The following is a 17206-nucleotide window of genomic DNA, read 5'->3' as shown; positions in this document are numbered from 1 at the left end:
GTAGCAACGAGTAAATCACTCACGAATCTGTGGCGAAAAATATTCAAGTAAATCGATTATTAATTGAAACTATTCATGTGGATCACTTGTTTCATTTCGATTGTTACCATTCACAATTGAATCGTATTCGAAATCATATTACATTACTTAAGAATGTTGAATTTTTTAAGATATTATGTTATCAGTGTATTTAATTTCACACTCGCTTGAGTTGTTTATAGTTTTTTAATGATATTACAAACTAGTGAATATAGGTTGATCCTACTGATTTATGTGTTTGTTTTGTAATACAATTTGATGGCAATATTATGGAAGATGTTTGTGTCTTGAATTGAGGTTATGTTGTAAGGTATGTTTAATCTTATAGTAGTATACCAGACAATTTTTTGGGGTAAGCTTCTAGTTAAAGATGGGCTTTTTTAGAGATGTTATCCAAAAATACCTAGCCATTTTCAGCAATTTTCATAGTGTGATTAACAACTTATTTGTGGCCATTTTTTGTGTAGGTTTGAATGGCTTAATTTAATTGGTATCAATTTACAATAACGTGACCATGGAAAGGTATGTTCATTTTTTTTTCCTGAAAACAATAGTGAAGAAAAAATTCGTCGGCTCAAGGGAGGTACGATTTTTTGAAATCCTCTGAAAACTCTGTTTTTGACAGTACCTCTGGCAACACTATCCATATTTGACAGTTTGGTATTACTCCGCGGCTCTCTCAAATAAAGAAGGAACGCCATTTTGAACTATTTTGTTCCTCCGTGTCTATTCTTAACCTCCTAGTTCAGTAGTGGTAATGGCACACCTTTGTGTTGGATGTTCATTATCTTACGTGGAAGCAATTCGTTAAGACATTAAGGTAAGTGCATCATTACCGAAATGATGCTGACTAGTACGTTAATCCTGTCAACGATGCCTGCCTGCCCGCTGCGCAGTGCTGCGCACTGCTTGCTCTTTTAGAAAAAAAATTAACTCGAGCCCTTGCAAAAGTCGAATCCCAGATCACGTGATGCCCCTGCTCCTTAACGCAATAATGCCCGAAAGACATCAATATAATACAATAATATACTTTCCCCCAGTTTATATGCACCTGTGATAATAATACTTGGCTATAAATGCCCAACCCATGAAAAAAAAGTCCATTTTCCATGGTTACGCTATTGTAAAAAAATACCATTTAATTAAATAGCGTAATATTAGTATAATTTTTGTAGCCATTTGTATATTAAAGCATTCTTAGTTTGTCCAGCCTAGCCTATTGACCCCAAAGTCATACTGTACTGCAGTATAATAAAAGTCAAATAGGCCTACTCAAATGATCGATATTCATGGTTACTGAATCATAGACATTCATGAGTAAAGAATCCTGTATAACTACTTAAACTAAATTACGTTAATTATTTCTAATTAACTTAGGTACAGTATAAAAAGTATTAATGTAGTAAATTAAAACTAACTAGGCTCTGTGTATCTATAAAATATAACGAGCAAAACAATTTAACATTGAACCTACAACTGAGTAAAATGATACCACTTCCATCTCTCTAGTTCGATTAGGAGAAAAGCTATGGTGATTTCAAAATATCTAGGTTACTATATTTGGTTGATTTTGAGAAACTTTACATAGACATAATTATGAAAACATGTGAAATATTTAGGAAAAAGTGGCAATTTCACTAATCTATACTATGACCCTACCTTCATACAAAATGTCATCAAATTCTGAGATGGTCATGTTTATACTTATGTATGTACCTATCAGTTCCAGCAGTTAAATTGCACTTCATGAGTCCTAAATCCTGAGGCACTTCAATTAGCTTACGTCATACTAAAACCTTACAGAAGTGAACACAATCTGTGATTTATAACCTAATATACACTGTTGCAGGTAAAATGATTTCTAGCTGGTATCTTCCTCGGATTTTTCGTCGAAATTTAAAAAGATGTATCAGAAGACTTTCAACAACAGATGTCCTAGAGGTATCTATGAAAAGTGGAAGCGAATCTGCCAGGAATCTGGCAAAAATCCGAAACATAGGCATCTTAGCTCATATTGATGCAGGTGAAGTTAAATTTCAAAATGTCTTTATTGTCAAAATACATTCCTACAGGTCTAACTAAGCTATAAAAACTGAAGATAAGTTTTTGGACAGAACTGAACTTAAATGCGATTATGCGATTGATAACAAAATACATACTATCTGTACAATTACAAACAACTATATCAAAATGGAAACAGACTACGATTTTACTGTACAATTACTACCAGTATGTACATTACTATCTTGTTAATTGTACTTATTAAATTACTTTTCAAACAACGAAGATATTAAATAGTTGCAGATGATTGACACAAAGGGAAAACTAAATATATTTTAAATTTGTAACCTGGAAACCTTTTTACAAAATAATATAATATTTTAGTAAGCACTTTTTTGGCTAATAAAAGTTGTAAAATTTAGTTATTAATTAAAAAAATGTAATAATTAAACCAATATAGTTTTATGTGTACCTATGGCACGAGGCATTGTATTACTGTAAAATTAGTGTTAGTTGAAATTTTGATATTGTTACCTAAGGCTCTAAAGGTTAACATTGTATGTTTTAGCTAATCAGGTATTGGCATATAAGACTACTTTGGCTGTGAATTTACTCTACAGTAAATAAATTTCTATATTTCTCAAGCAATGGATTCTGTTTATAACTAATAAAGTTATGATGAAATATTTATTACAAAAAGAGGTTAAAACATTGAGGGTGCAGGAAGGTCTAAAACAAAGAGGTTATACTGGAATTTAATTTCTTTAAGTTTGGTAAAATTAAAAATTGATGCTATTTAAAAATCATGGGAACATTTTGGAATTTTGAACATTTGCATCGTTATATGTTATAAAATGTATAACACTACGTTTCGATGATTGAAATTCAATTACCCTCTTCGTCAGGTATGAAGAAGGTTCATACATACACTGCTCGAAGTCCAGACAGAAGAAAATTAACCCAGGCATTGTCACTGCACAGAAGTCTAGAGAACAAACGCACATCACACTAGCACAGGCGAAAGTGGGACACTAACAAGAAAATCAATGCTGACTTTTCCTGTGTTTTCGTGGTATGTCTTCTGAGACAAGGAAGGCAATAGTCAGGAAGGGGAAGAGTAAAGACAAAGCCTCCGACCCTATGGTTTGGTCCTAGACCAAACCATGTCATCGTGTGTGTATGAATTTTGTTGGTTGAGATTTGTTTCATTCTTAAAATCTAGATTTCCTAGTTAGTAGGTTTTAAAAAAATACTGGTACCCAAAGTGGCCTAACCTTATTTTATGTATGAAGCCTCAATAAGTTTGCGTTTGAAGAAATTCTCCTCATGGTGTATTATATTAGCTTCATATAATTTCATGTGATGATTTTCAGACCAGCAATATTGAGCAGTTTTAGACTTTTCCACTAACCCTTCTTTCGTAATTTTATTTAATTCTCACATTTAGTGGACTTGCTTTGCATATGTATTTCCTATTACAAGAACATTATATTGTAACATGATTTTTGAGTCTTTTGTAACATTTTAGGGTTCGGTTTGTACGAGACTGTCCAAGAGTGTTTTGTGTTCTAAAAGCGGTTCTATTATTATATCTCCTGCCTACTCTTCAAATTTTAGCATGAACTGTACCCTCTTAAATATATATTGGATGCAACATTTGTAGTGTAAGGTTACTTAAGGTTAAGTTACCTCATCACTTTATTTTTAATCAGTAATAAGTAATAAGTCTTACTATTTAAAACAATGTAATTTTCCAGGGAAAACTACAACAACAGAGAGAATGCTATTCTATTCTGGCAGAATTAGGCACATGGGTGAAGTACACTTAGGCAATACGGTAACTGATTACATGGAACAGGAACGTAATAGAGGTAAACATAATTATGTACTTATAATTATGTAGGTTAAAATGTTTCTTAAGGAGTAAATTCGAAATTAATCTAACGTAGCTGTCAAATTTGCCTATATTCTTTCTTTGGATTCTATTCCCCCATTTGATTATTAGTTGTAGATAACTACTAGGTGTACTGGTAGATATACTAGACTTAAGGTTGTCTTTTTGACCGAAAAATAAAATTATGTTTCAGTTTCAGAAGACCTATACAAAATTTATAAATCCATTTTTGTTGTACTAAGAAACTGAATATGAATAAATTATAATTATTTTAGTAAACCTTAAAATTGTTAAAAAATTGATTTTTCATTTAACAAGTTGATGAGTGCATTTCACATTTACTTCTCATGCATTATAAGGTATACAAGGTGTGCCATCAATTGTTTATAAGAGAGCTGTTGTAGACTAGATGTGGACAGTTGTCTCATGTTTAAGTAATGAACTTATGGGCAATAATGCTGTTGAAAATAATAAGAAAAATTAATATCTGTTCATTTTCAATTTGTAAGTAATATTGTAACAAACAATATGTTCCTTATTGTGATAAATTTTTGTAATAACAATAAAGAATACTGGAAAATTGCAGATTTTTATTTTCTTCAATGTACATAGTATAAGAGATAATCTTATTTCTTTGTCAAAGCTGTAACTGCTAAGTACTGTAGTTTCTATTAAGTGATTTGTACACCCCTGGGGTTGGAATAAAAAATTCTCATGAAAGTGCAAGTATTTCAATCATAATAAATTTGCAGACTTAAAAAAATAAACACTATTACCACTTTGTAAATATATTTTCAAAGTAATTTAACATGTACCTATATTTTAGATTAAATATTTGAGATTTTACAATTTATTATGGATAAAAGTATTGTAGTCCTGAGTAACTGAAGGCAGGTATGTTTCAGGTATAACTATAACATCAGCTGCTGTTACATTTTCATGGAATGGACACAGATTCAACCTGATTGACACCCCTGGTCATATAGACTTTACGATGGAGGTGGAACAAACACTGAATGTGATGGACGGCGCTGTCGTTGTATTAGATGGGTCAGCAGGTCAGATTGCTATAATTAAAGACTTTGGTGCAGAACCAAGACAATGGTTATATAATTTAGTACAAAAATGGTACAGCTCCAAAATTTACAAGGTCCTTTGGAAAAGTATCTGAATTGGTATCAGATACAGAGCGCAGCGGGTTTTGTAATTTGCCCAAGGCGTTAGACTGCGTTAATAATGCCATATTTATTAAAAAGTTGAATGCTTATAAATGTTATCAGAGTTCAATATCTTGGATCAAATCTTATCCATCAAATCATTATCAAAGGATAATCATTTGTAGAAAAAAATGTTAAATCTAAATCAGAGTAGGAGCAACTAAAAGTTGGGGTTCCATAAGGTTCAATTATGGGATCTCTTTTGTTTCTTTTGTACATAAATGATCTTCCTGCAAACATATCAAACAGTCTAATACTTTATGCAGATGATACAACTGCAGTTGTTAAATGTAAGAGTGGCGACAAATTGAAGGCTAAACTTAGTTAAACCATAACTGAATTAAAGGAAAGGTTTGAAACAAATGGACTGAAACTAAACTAAGAAAAAACTCAATTGGTAAAATTTTGTTCTCCTCAATCAAGAAATCATTATTTTAGTGATTTAGAATTTGGATTTCAAAACGGCACTGTATGAAGTGTGTGACATCAGCAGGGACCTACTTTGAAGGGTACTTTATAACTACTAACTTATAAGTTACAAAGCTGTTAAGTCGAACCTTCTTTTTTAAGAACTCCAATTGGATACTTTTTGAATATAAGTTATCTTATACAAGCAGATTTATATAGCTGAAGGAATTGCCTTTTCCGCCTTTGGGCAATATTGAGACAGTTTTGTTTCATTTAGGCCTACTTAAAATTTTGTTCTACAGGAAACTACCTCCAAGGTCTTCAGTTATGTACTTCAAGCTTATGTAAAGCTAACAGTTTACAGTAGTAATGAAGACTGTCACAGTTGATCACTTCTGTAGGTGTGGAGGCTCAAACACTGACAGTGTGGAGACAGGCAGACCACTACCAGATACCCAGGATTGTCTACGTCAATAAGATGGATCGAAATGACGCCAGCTTGGCACTCTCTTTGCAATCCATTCAATCAAAGCTAGGAACTCCCACGTTACCTCTCTTTTTACCTCTAAAAGGTAAGAGTTAATGTCATGTCAAGTAACATTTAAAGACCTTAGTTTCTTAAAAAAAATGTAACTATGACTTTTGTCAAATAAATTTAGATAGTTTCAATGTTAATCTTAATTAATAATTGTTTTTATGCACCTATACTAGGTTCTTTCTTTTAGTTTTGACCAACGTACAATAAAAAGGAAAATAACCATCATTTAATGTTAACATTCTGGTGTAGAAGACAAGAAGTTGGTTGGACTGCTAGACCTGGTCAGCCTGGAGAAATGTGTCTGGGAAGGGGAGCAAGGGGAAATGATATCCCGGAGGCCACTCACCCCAGCAGACAACAGGTTGTGGGAGGAAAGCGTGGCAGCACGAGAGAGTCTAACGGATTCCCTTACAGATCTGGACAGTAGATTGGCTGACCAAGTCATAGCCCTGGACTCCCTGGAGGAGGTGACGTCTGTAGATCTCATGGCAGCCGTAAGAAGAGTCACACTATCACAGGTTGGTAAGCGCAATTACTGATTTCTTTGTTTGTAATAGAATGACAGTGATTTGCCAGTATCACATGTACTGTCATAGTGTAAAGAGAAGATAATCTATTGGGAATTTTCAGAAGATTATTTTCAAAATAAATAGTTTTTTGTGAAATATTTATAAAATTAAATTTGCAAATATTTTTTACAAGAGTAGACCAGAAATAATTGAGACTCCCTATTTAACACTACTGTTTTTAACTGGGCCACTTAGATCTTTTATGCCTGGTTCGGCAACAATATATTTTTGTCAGTTGTTTACTGTATTTCTGTTTTGGTATAATTTTTTTATTTACAGATAAAAAATATTGGTTTGGAAATTTTTTATTACTAAACTGGAAGTGAATGTATCTAAGAGATTAGATATGTTTAGCAATTGTAAATTAGTGCTTTTAAAAACATAGGCAATAATTAGTTCAAGATAACTTAATCAAAATTGCGATATATTCCTATTGGTATTAAGAAATCTTTAACAATCGAGATTTGCAAAAAATCTTCTGAATTTAAAATCTAAAAGGAAATCTAATTTATTATTAATTGTGTGGTTGTTTAACTGGAGTGTGACCGTGTCAGTCAGGGGTAGCAGTGGTGTGTGGCAGTGCATACAAGAACGTAGGTGTTCAGGCTCTCATGGATGCTGTAGTTCACTATCTGCCCTCTCCAACAGACTGTACACACTCCACAACATACAGTCACTTCGGTGACAACCTGGCCGCCAAGGTGTTCAAGGTTACCCACGTCAAACACAAGGGTCCATTGTCATTCCTTCGTCTATACTCTGGCACACTGACAAAGGTAGGCTATATCTCTTACCTGAATTTTGCTTGTGTAAGTAAAATATTTTTTAATCAAGTATACCACCGACTATTTTTGGTTGTTAGGAGTAAATCAACATTTTTCATAAATTTTGAAAATCAATTTTCCGACATTCATTTTCTTGTCTACTTACAAATAAAGTTTTTAAATCAGATTCCTTTATATAAATTGAGTACAATCTTAAATATTCTACCAACATATAATTACTTGGCTTTTTCATAACATTGATTACATTATTATAGTATTTTAAATTATTCCTTATTTAGCAAATACTTTTCTTGATTATATTTTATAGCTCAAACAGTTTAAGGTTATCAAGCATTGATACCCTGAAAAGGAGTTAAAAATGCAATTATCATACAAGTATAATTATGTGCTGTTGTAAACAAAATTTATTGTTACAGTAACATAATAAATGTTATGTATACATTTCATAGTAAAATTCTATATCAGTTAAAATTGTAGAATTTTGCGTATATTACTTAATAACCGAACTTAAAGAATTCTTCAATGTGTTATAAATTTAATTAAGTTAATGAATAATTTAAATTTTACTATAAATTATTATTTTTTACAATTAGAATATTTTATGTTGAACATTAAAACTGTATAATATTTCTAGTAGCCAATTATATGATTACTCTACTTAGCATAAAATTTTGTTTTACAAAGGTTTTTACTATTTTATCCTGGGGTTAAAAGAAAGAAACTGAGTTTGGAGGATCACTTTGATTTGTGGTGTTAATAAAAATTTTGCTTTGACCTGGACTTTTTAGAAAATAGAAAATTATAGACAATACACAATATTCTTTATTGACATAATCATAGAGATCAGTACATGGCGTCAAAGTTACTTAAAAGTTTACATTAAATAAGTGAGTCTAAAAATTCTTTTTCATTGTAGAATGGTTTTGTAGATAGCCATTCAGTCAGACTTCTCTTGAAGCGGTGTGGTGGTTCTCTTTTTAAGTCTTCTGGTAGGTGATTGTAGTAGAGTGCTCCTATGTAAGATGGTTTTTTTCTGTATAGGCTGAGTTTGTGGGATGGTAGATTAAAATTTGATGCATTACGGGTGCTGTGTTCATGTAGGTCTTGGTGTCTAATTTGTTCGGTGTTCACTGCATGGATTATTACTTCTTGAATGTAGAGAGCTACTACAGTGAGGATCTTGAGTTGTTTAAATGTTTCTCGACAACTTTCCTGGAAGTGAAGTCTGGCCAAGCGTCTTAGAGCTCTTTTTTGGTGTATTAAAACCTTTTCCTTATAGGTGTTGCCAGCTCCTCCCCAAATAGCTAATCCATATCTCAAGTGTGATTCAAGTAAAGCGAAGTAAACTACCTTAGCCATGCTCTGGCCACTCACCTGCTTTATCCTACGAATAACGTAGGTGCCTGAACTTAGCTTTTTACACAGTTGGTCAATGTGGGGTTCCATGTTAATTGTGAGTCTATTATGATGCCTAGATCAGTACATCTTTTAATATACCTACTACCACTACTATATTTGGTAAGAATTTTATATTACCCAATCAAGCTTGTAACCCTTTAGGAGTGTAGACTAAGGCTAAAAGTAAAACTATTGTATTAACAAGTTTATTTTAAAAAGAATACGTTATAAATAAATTGAACTCTGACTTTTAGAGTACAAGGTTTATCCTGGAGGTATCCTAACAGCATTTTGCTCAAATCAATCATCACAAGCTTTATTGTTTACTGTGTCAAAAAAATACTAAAGAAATCAAAATCTTACGAGTTTTAGTATAAATTTGTTCCCTGTATATGGCTCTCCAGAGCAGGGATGAAATATTTCAAGATTTCAATTGTGCTAGCAATGTTTTATGTATGTGATCTTAAAAACTTAGATATCATTAATGACATTTTTAAGATTATGCTTTGTCTCTCATTAGGGTCAAAAAGTGTACAATATCAGGCAAGGAAAAAGTGAGCTATTGACAAAGATAATGGTTGTGGAAGCTGATGACTTCGAGGAAGTTCAGGAAGTAACTAAAGGAAACATAGCTGCAGTATCAGGACTACAGGTGAGAGGGACATTGATATAGGCAACTTTAAATATTTAATATTAATAAATGACATGTGTAAGAGAACATATCAGAATTGTGATCGTCACATACAGAGAAACGAACTCATTCATTGTTGTACACTGTATTTACAGTTTTGAATCCCTCACACTTTAATACTATAATTGACCAAATATAAACATCAAATGTAATACAGTGAAAGGCCTTGGTTAATCCAATTAAAGTTAGCATGACTTTTTCTGAACCCAAATTAAACATCTGAAATTTATTGAATTCCTTAAAATATACATTTTCTTTATTTTATATTATTGGTTAAAATATTTTGTGTTAAATGGCAAGAGTAATACTATTATTAAAATGTGTATCCAATTTGTGTACAAAATTTAAGAAGTAATTGTTTAAAAGTTCTGGTTTAAACAATATCTGTTCTGTATGTGAAAATGAGATCTCATGTGACATAATCTACCAAGAAGCCTTACACTTACTAGTAGAACTTTGTATGTAATTTTCAATTGCAGATACATTCCGTATGCATCATCTGCTTTTTCTGTACCTTGAAACAAGTTTCTGCACATTGTAAAATATTACAGCACCAATTTTCTAGTGTACCAATTCAATTTAAATTTTTACTGAGGTAAGATTTAAAATGAGGCCTAAATTTAACTAAAGGAGAGCTAATGTGTTGCATATCAATATATATCTTTTTTAATCTATCACATATAGTTTATGAATCTGAGTCACCAGTTTTAAAATCGTTTACAATTTCCCATTGATAATCCTGTAAAAATCTTTTAGTGTAAAAACTTTCTTATGAATCTGTGTGTGTAAATATGTAGGCCTACTAGTACTGTACTGCCACTGGTAATGTCTCTAGCCACTGCTTGCCTATCTCAAAAGGTATGTCAGTCATTTAGAGTCGTCCTTCCTTCACAAAACTTTTCTAAGCACATTAACAGCTGTGAAATTGATCTACCATTACTAGACTCAATTGAATTGATACGAAAATACAAAAGTGCAACTGGTTACACAGGCTGACAACCGACGGCCATGGTCAGTCAAGTGACTCCAATTGATATCACACGAAGTTGGCCAAATATGACGTCTAGCCTCTTCACCATGCCTGCCTGAATGCTGTGTCCACCACAAACGGAAAAAAACAAACAAGTCCACCTTATCAGCAACAAGCCAATGGCATGATACACTTATAACGTCAATTCTCACTCACACATAAATTTTATAATTATAAAATCTTTTTAGAACTTCACATGATTTAATTTATTTGCCATCCTCCATAAAAACATTGACTATCCTCCATAACTTCAGAGCTTGACAAACCCAGTAATTCCTAAAAAAGTGTCCTGTGTCTGCAGAGGATTCTGGATCATAAAAGTAATTAACAATACAACAAAAATTCCTGTCTCAGCTAGTAAAAAGCGTATATTTACTTATTTTGTTTAAATGTTGACCATGTGTAAAATATTTTATGTAGCAAAAATTTTGAACAAACAATGTAAAATCCTTAGTAATTTATTTTCATAGGGATTGTTATTTCAGCCATACACTGCTTTATTTCATATGAGATTATCTACACAGATACCTACTTATTAATCAGTTAACTTATATGTATGTTACAAGTTGTAATAGCTAGCATAAGTATTGCTGAAAATCATTTAACCTTGTAAAACATTTGTATGAAGAGTGATCAAAAAGTTCCAGGCCTGTTATCTTGTGTCAATGTGGAACTGAGGAGTGGTACGGTTGACATCACTGTTTGTCTTGACTATATTAGAGCAAAGCAATGTTTAGACTATGTCCAGCTTTACATAAGTACATTACCAATGGGAAACTGATACCAAGCAGGGATCGCTTCTGGCTAGTTTATACCTTTCCAAAGGGGACATGACTTTGAGATTAGTGCCCTAATATTCTTCCTTATGTATGTCGATAGGAGGTGGCCCCTACCCCCTAACCTTACCCATCCTGATTATCCTGTTACTTCGGAAGTAGTGCTAAGGTTCTTACAGGACTAAGTGCAATTTATAAATTTCTTGTCCTTATAAAAAAAGAAAAAAAGGAAACTGAGGAGTGGTACGGTTGACATCACTGTTTGTCTTGACTATATTAGAGCAAAGCAATGTTTAGACTATGTCCAGCTTTACATAAGTACATTACCAATGGGAAACTGATACCAAGCAGGGATCGCTTCTGGCTAGTTTATACCTTTCCAAAGGGGACATGACTTTGAGATTAGTGCCCTAATATTCTTCCTTATGTATGTCGATAGGAGGTGGCCCCTACCCCCTAACCTTACCCATCCTGATTATCCTGTTACTTCGGAAGTAGTGCTAAGGTTCTTACAGGACTAAGTGCAATTTATAAATTTCTTGTCCTTATAAAAAAAGAAAAAAAGGAAACTGAGGAGTGGTACGGTTGACATCACTGTTTGTCGTGGCTATTTCTAAGCTAAGCAATGTTCAAATTATGTGTATTCTTTTATGTTTTAATGTTCTAATTTTTTTTAGTAAAACAAGTTTTTACATCTGGTGGTTTTGATGACAGATATCATCTAAAACAACTCTCGTTCAGAGACAATTGACACACGACAAGGAAAACATCGCCAGAACAAAGGCTCTAGTGCGACAAATTCTTTACAAACATTTTTGAAAATCCCAGAGATGTGCAAAGGCTCACTTTACTCATGCAGCTAAATTTTAACTGAAAGACTAGAGAGTAGCAGCAAAATTTGTTCTGAAGTTTTTAACTGAGGATCATATTAAACAACTGAGTTTAGGTTAGTTGAGAATTTCTTGAAATGAGAAATTACAATAATATTGAAATATTTAAATGGTTTTAATTTTCATCATCATAATTTCAAGTATTGAAAATCTAATATTATGGTATTATATTATATACAGTAATATAAAATAAATAAATATCATATAACCAATTTGTACAAAGTATATGAGTTTGAATCAGTCCACAGTTACCGGTGACCTGTTGACGTCCAGTTTATCTGCAGCAAATGCAGCTAAGCGGAATTTAAGCAAGGAAGCAAAAATTACTGAAGAAGAGGCTGAAGAGCGATTCAACATCAGTGCTGTCGTTCCCGATCCTGTTTTCTTCTGTTCCATAGAACCTCCTTCACAGGTATACATTTATACATTCACAGTATGTACAAACCTTCAGGATGTAATTCTGGCCATAAAAATGAACAAACTATTATGTTTAAAAATATAAACCATTTCTGTTAATTTTACATCCATCTAGGAGTTAGTATTTTAACTCAAAAACAAATAATTACTAAAATTGAAAGTTAAAATAGAAACATCCTTAAGGCTTTGTATAGTAAATTTTGCGTTAAATAGTGGGCCCCATAAAGGGTCAGCTATACTGGCAGCCATCTTGATTGTAGCTCCATAAGAACAATGTTAAACCTCATGCACTGTTATGCACTTCGTGTCTTCATGTGGCTCTTAACATTATCTGCTTAGTAACACTAATATGTTTGGCATTAGTTAAATAATGTTTATAGTACAGCCTCCGTGTATTAGATTAAACCTCAATACGAGACTTATTTACAAGTTATTCATTCTCCACAAATTTTCACCCTAAACTAAGTGTGTGGTATCTACTGACAGAAAGTGTTGCTTTTCCAGGCTTACCAACAAAGAATGGACGAAGCATTGGCAGAGCTTCAACGTGAAGACCCCAGTTTGCGGGTGTCGTTTGATGAGGAAATTGGCCAGACTGTTCTAGCAGGCAGGTACATTGTTGATACTGTTTGTTAAATAAAATAACAAACTTTCTCATTATGTTTATAATAAACCGAATGTGGTTAAGAACACACCACATCTGGCTAGGGGCTCAGAGTTTGTGATTATTCCTTTACATTTAATATTCTATATACTAATTAGTTTACTACATACCATGTATACTGATGCCAGGCAGAGTAATTTATTGGTCTCAATTATACTGACACTCACCAATTCTTTTTATAGGGTTTATTTTTGACATTAAAAAAAGAATTATTTTATATTTGAACAAAATCTGAACTTTGGACTTTTACTCAGGTTGATAAATAATCTACAACTAGTTTAACTGTGGAACTTATATCAAAGCACTGTGACTAGTGAAAAAACGTAAGTTATGTTATTAGAATTTTCTTTAATTTCAATTAAATTTAATGTAGAATATCCTAGTTCTTCATTGTATTCGATTGCAGATATTTTCTTTGCTTTCAATAGTTGTAGCTGTTCTTTAAATCTTGTACAAATATTTCTACAAGTGGTTTTTTCAAATTCGCCCATACCTGATGAAAAATGATGATGATTAATTGTTTACTGTGGTTTTAGTTTATTTGTAATATCATCTATGTAACTAGGTATGGGGGAGCTTCACTTGGAGGTGATAAGGGAGCGAATCCGTTCTGAATATAAAATAGAAGTGGATTTGGGGCCAATGCAAATAGCCTACCGAGAAATGCTGCTAGCCCCCATGACTGATACGCTTGTAGTCAACCATACCATTGGTAATTGATTGTTTAATTTCATATTAATATCATATAATTGTCGATTAGTGGAAGTATGAAAAATTCAACACAATTGATTGATGACTTGTGTACACATAAGACCTATCCTGTCAAGTGGTGCAGTGGATGTGTTAAATATCTTGTATTGTGTTAATTCATATATTGTTTGGATTTTTATTATTATTTCCATTCATATTATGAAACAATACTGCTAGATTATTTATTTGTATATTAATTCATTTAACAACAAACTTTTCCAAGGTGTGTTTTTTATGTAAGTATTATTTAAAAATTCTACCACAGTAGTGCTGTAGTCGGTGTCACTCGCCTGCACACTGTCTATTCTTCATCTGTTTGCAAACCACAGACACGATTACAGCAAAAATCTATAGTGTTTGCATTTGTTTATGCATATTAGAACTGCTTTGATCGATTGAGATTTCCACCGACTAGAACAAAGGTACTGTTATATATTTCCTTAGTGCTAAAGCGTAAAAGCAGTTTCAATTCACCAACACAACTGTGGAGTGTACAGACAAAACATTACGAGCGATGGAATGTCACAAAAATGGGTGAGAATTTTAGCATATGACTGAAAGAAAGTAGGCACCATCGTGCACCTGATGATACAATAAAACAATGTAAAGAATTCTTTTTGAGCTTTTTCATCGCTGATTTATTTTTTGATCTCTTAAGACAAACATGACTCCAGATTCCAAGAGTCAAGTCTATGACAGAGTCAGATTCTTCCAGAAGGTGAACTGGAGCTAAACTCAACATTCACATAGAATCAACCCTTTCCACCATAGCCATGTTAAGTGCACTCTATAATATTTCGTAGCTCAGATCTCTATTTATAGCTTATTAAAAAAAATTACTGGTTTGAAATTAAACTAACAAAGTTTTATTTGCAGGTAATCACAAGCACAGTGTGAAGGTGACCTTGTCCCTACTGCCGGAGAAGAGGAAGGACCTGTTAGTGCTAGACAGGAGTAAGGACAGTGCAGAGAACATGGCTGCAATCCATCCTAGGCAACTGAAGAGCATAAGGCAGGGAGTGACTTCTGGACTTGCCCATGGTCCCATCATCGGCTCGCCTGTCAGTCTCTTTCTAGTCTATGTTATAAGATATGGGATATTGAGAACACAGCATTTAGATGCTGGTCATTTTGGCAGCAACTGTTATGGTTTTAATCTTAACCTTATATCTGGTAGTTGAAAAACCTGTAATGGCAGATATTATTTTGACATTATAAACAATAATTTATAAATCCGTAGATTGTCAGTTATCAAAATAAAGTTTGCAGTAATATACATATAAATAGTTATGTGTGTGTGTGTGTGTGTTCGGAACATTACAGGCAATCTTTGTATATACTCTAATAAGCTTTTGAAAATAAAAAAAATTGTATCTTCAAATTTCATCATGTTACCATGGACTTTGATTATGTAACATTCTATGATAACTGCATCTAATGCTAAAATCGGTTACATATTCTAGTTACATGATATCTTATGAATGAAATAATGGTGATTATAAATATATTTATAGAAAAGTATTAAACATATTGTACTGATTCAACTCTGAAAATAATGAAAAATTACTCAACATGTTAAATGTTATGCATGAGTTAAGATTTAAATGGATTACATCTCTAAATAATCGACTTAGTGTACTAGCAATATCTACGCATTACCAAACAAAATTTCTGTCAAACAATCCTCATATGGAGGCAAGGTCTATTCTCTTTTAAACTCAAAGCCACTACTAAATGGCTTTATCAGAGCTGGTAAAACAGTAGAAAGTTAGCAACACAGAGTAAGTGATTGTCAAATGCTCCTATCAGGTGTCCTAATCAATTAAAATAATCTTTGGTGCCTCCTAAAAATATGTTTTAAGCTGCAGGGGTTTTAAGTGACTAAAGAAAATAACATTTGCAGGTGTATCATTTTAAATATGTTATGTTAAGGTGGTGCAGTAAATTAATTTCCAAAATAGTCTTGTTGGCTAAAATGCCAAATTGACAGTTTAAATTTGTTCTGTTCGTATTGCCTCGTCTGTTATCGGTTAAGCTATCACTTGGCTTGAAAGATTTAGTTTTGAAGCTCTTTGTCATCGGCTACAGGTGAAGTAGCTAGGAGCCAAGTCTAGGCTGTATGGGAGATGATCATAAATGTCTAATTTGAACTTGGCTAAAATCTATGGCAGAACTCATTCTTTCTGTAATGTCGAGATTCGACATTACGGTGGTGGTCGGATCATAGCCTAGAGGTAACCGGGCTGGTAAATTAAACACATGTTTGAAAGTTAACGCACTGGCCGAACCGACCGCATCTTTTCATGGTCTGGGGAGGACTGAGCAATACAAAGGTAGCAGGGGCTGAGGCGTTGGATTGGACACGAGCATCAGGTGAGGTGGTATGATGCCAGCCGACCAACCAGAGCCATTTATTAGAATCAGCTCACCCTCTACGTCATACAACTTGCAAAACATATTGCCACACGTGAAACCACATAAAACTAAATTATTGTACTGACATACAGGGTACCAACTGTCTTGTTACACCACATAATATTATTTATTTAATTAATATACTATAACTCTTCCCCCCTAAAAGTTGAATGATAATACAACATGAATACAAGTAATAAAAGAAATATGATAAGTCATGAAACACAATTTACACACAAGTAGAAATGAATACGGATAATGAAATCAAGTACATAACGTAATAATAAGCACACCTAATAAAATATCAAAACATGGATAATTATTGTATCCTCAATAAACCCCATTTCAATCAATTAATCAAGATAAGAATACATAGAAATCAGAATAGATATACACTCACATAAATATCATAAAAATCATTTTTGAATAATTATAAATTTAGTTTGCTTACGGGTTTTCTCTGCCTAGCCGGATAGCGGCGTATGACAGGTGTGGTTTGTTGTGACCGATCAGCTGGTAGTACCTCAGCTGGAGACAAGGTCAGGCGGTGCGGGGGTGACAAGGTCACACTCCGACTCGATGGAGGGGTGCCAGCTATTTCGGAACTACTACCTGGTCTGGGCGAAAATAACGCAGGGGGTGACATAGACTGTCGACTACCAGCTTCAAGATGATTCTTACTAGTCACTGTACTTGGCAAATATATATCTCTAGGATTTAATTC

General features: G+C 33.2%; 1 protein-coding gene across 2 annotated transcripts; it reads left to right on the top strand.

Annotated features, from left to right (window-relative positions):
- Nucleotides 1-112: 112 nt before the first annotated feature.
- Nucleotides 113-15263, top strand: LOC124352998 (ribosome-releasing factor 2, mitochondrial). 2 transcript variants are annotated; one of them, XR_006921561.1, is made up of 12 exons: nucleotides 113-349; nucleotides 1889-2062; nucleotides 3798-3911; nucleotides 4840-4992; nucleotides 5961-6131; nucleotides 6347-6615; nucleotides 7221-7442; nucleotides 9370-9501; nucleotides 12478-12648; nucleotides 13158-13264; nucleotides 13883-14029; nucleotides 14944-15082. XR_006921561.1 is itself a non-coding variant. In XM_046802778.1 (12 exons), exons 2-12 carry the CDS (start codon nucleotides 1894-1896, stop codon nucleotides 15246-15248), a joined length of 1956 nt encoding a protein of 651 aa, XP_046658734.1. In that variant the 5' UTR covers nucleotides 113-349; nucleotides 1889-1893; the 3' UTR covers nucleotides 15249-15263. The 2 variants fall into 2 exon arrangements, 1 of the variants encoding a protein (XP_046658734.1); XM_046802778.1 differs by having other exon boundaries at nucleotides 13158-13260; nucleotides 14944-15263.
- The last annotated feature ends 1943 nt before the right edge of the window (nucleotides 15264-17206 follow it).

This window comes from Homalodisca vitripennis, chromosome 1 (assembly GCF_021130785.1).
Source record: "Homalodisca vitripennis isolate AUS2020 chromosome 1, UT_GWSS_2.1, whole genome shotgun sequence".
Taxonomy (NCBI): domain Eukaryota; kingdom Metazoa; phylum Arthropoda; class Insecta; order Hemiptera; family Cicadellidae; genus Homalodisca; species Homalodisca vitripennis.
This window is presented reverse-complemented; position numbering and strand designations above follow the sequence as displayed.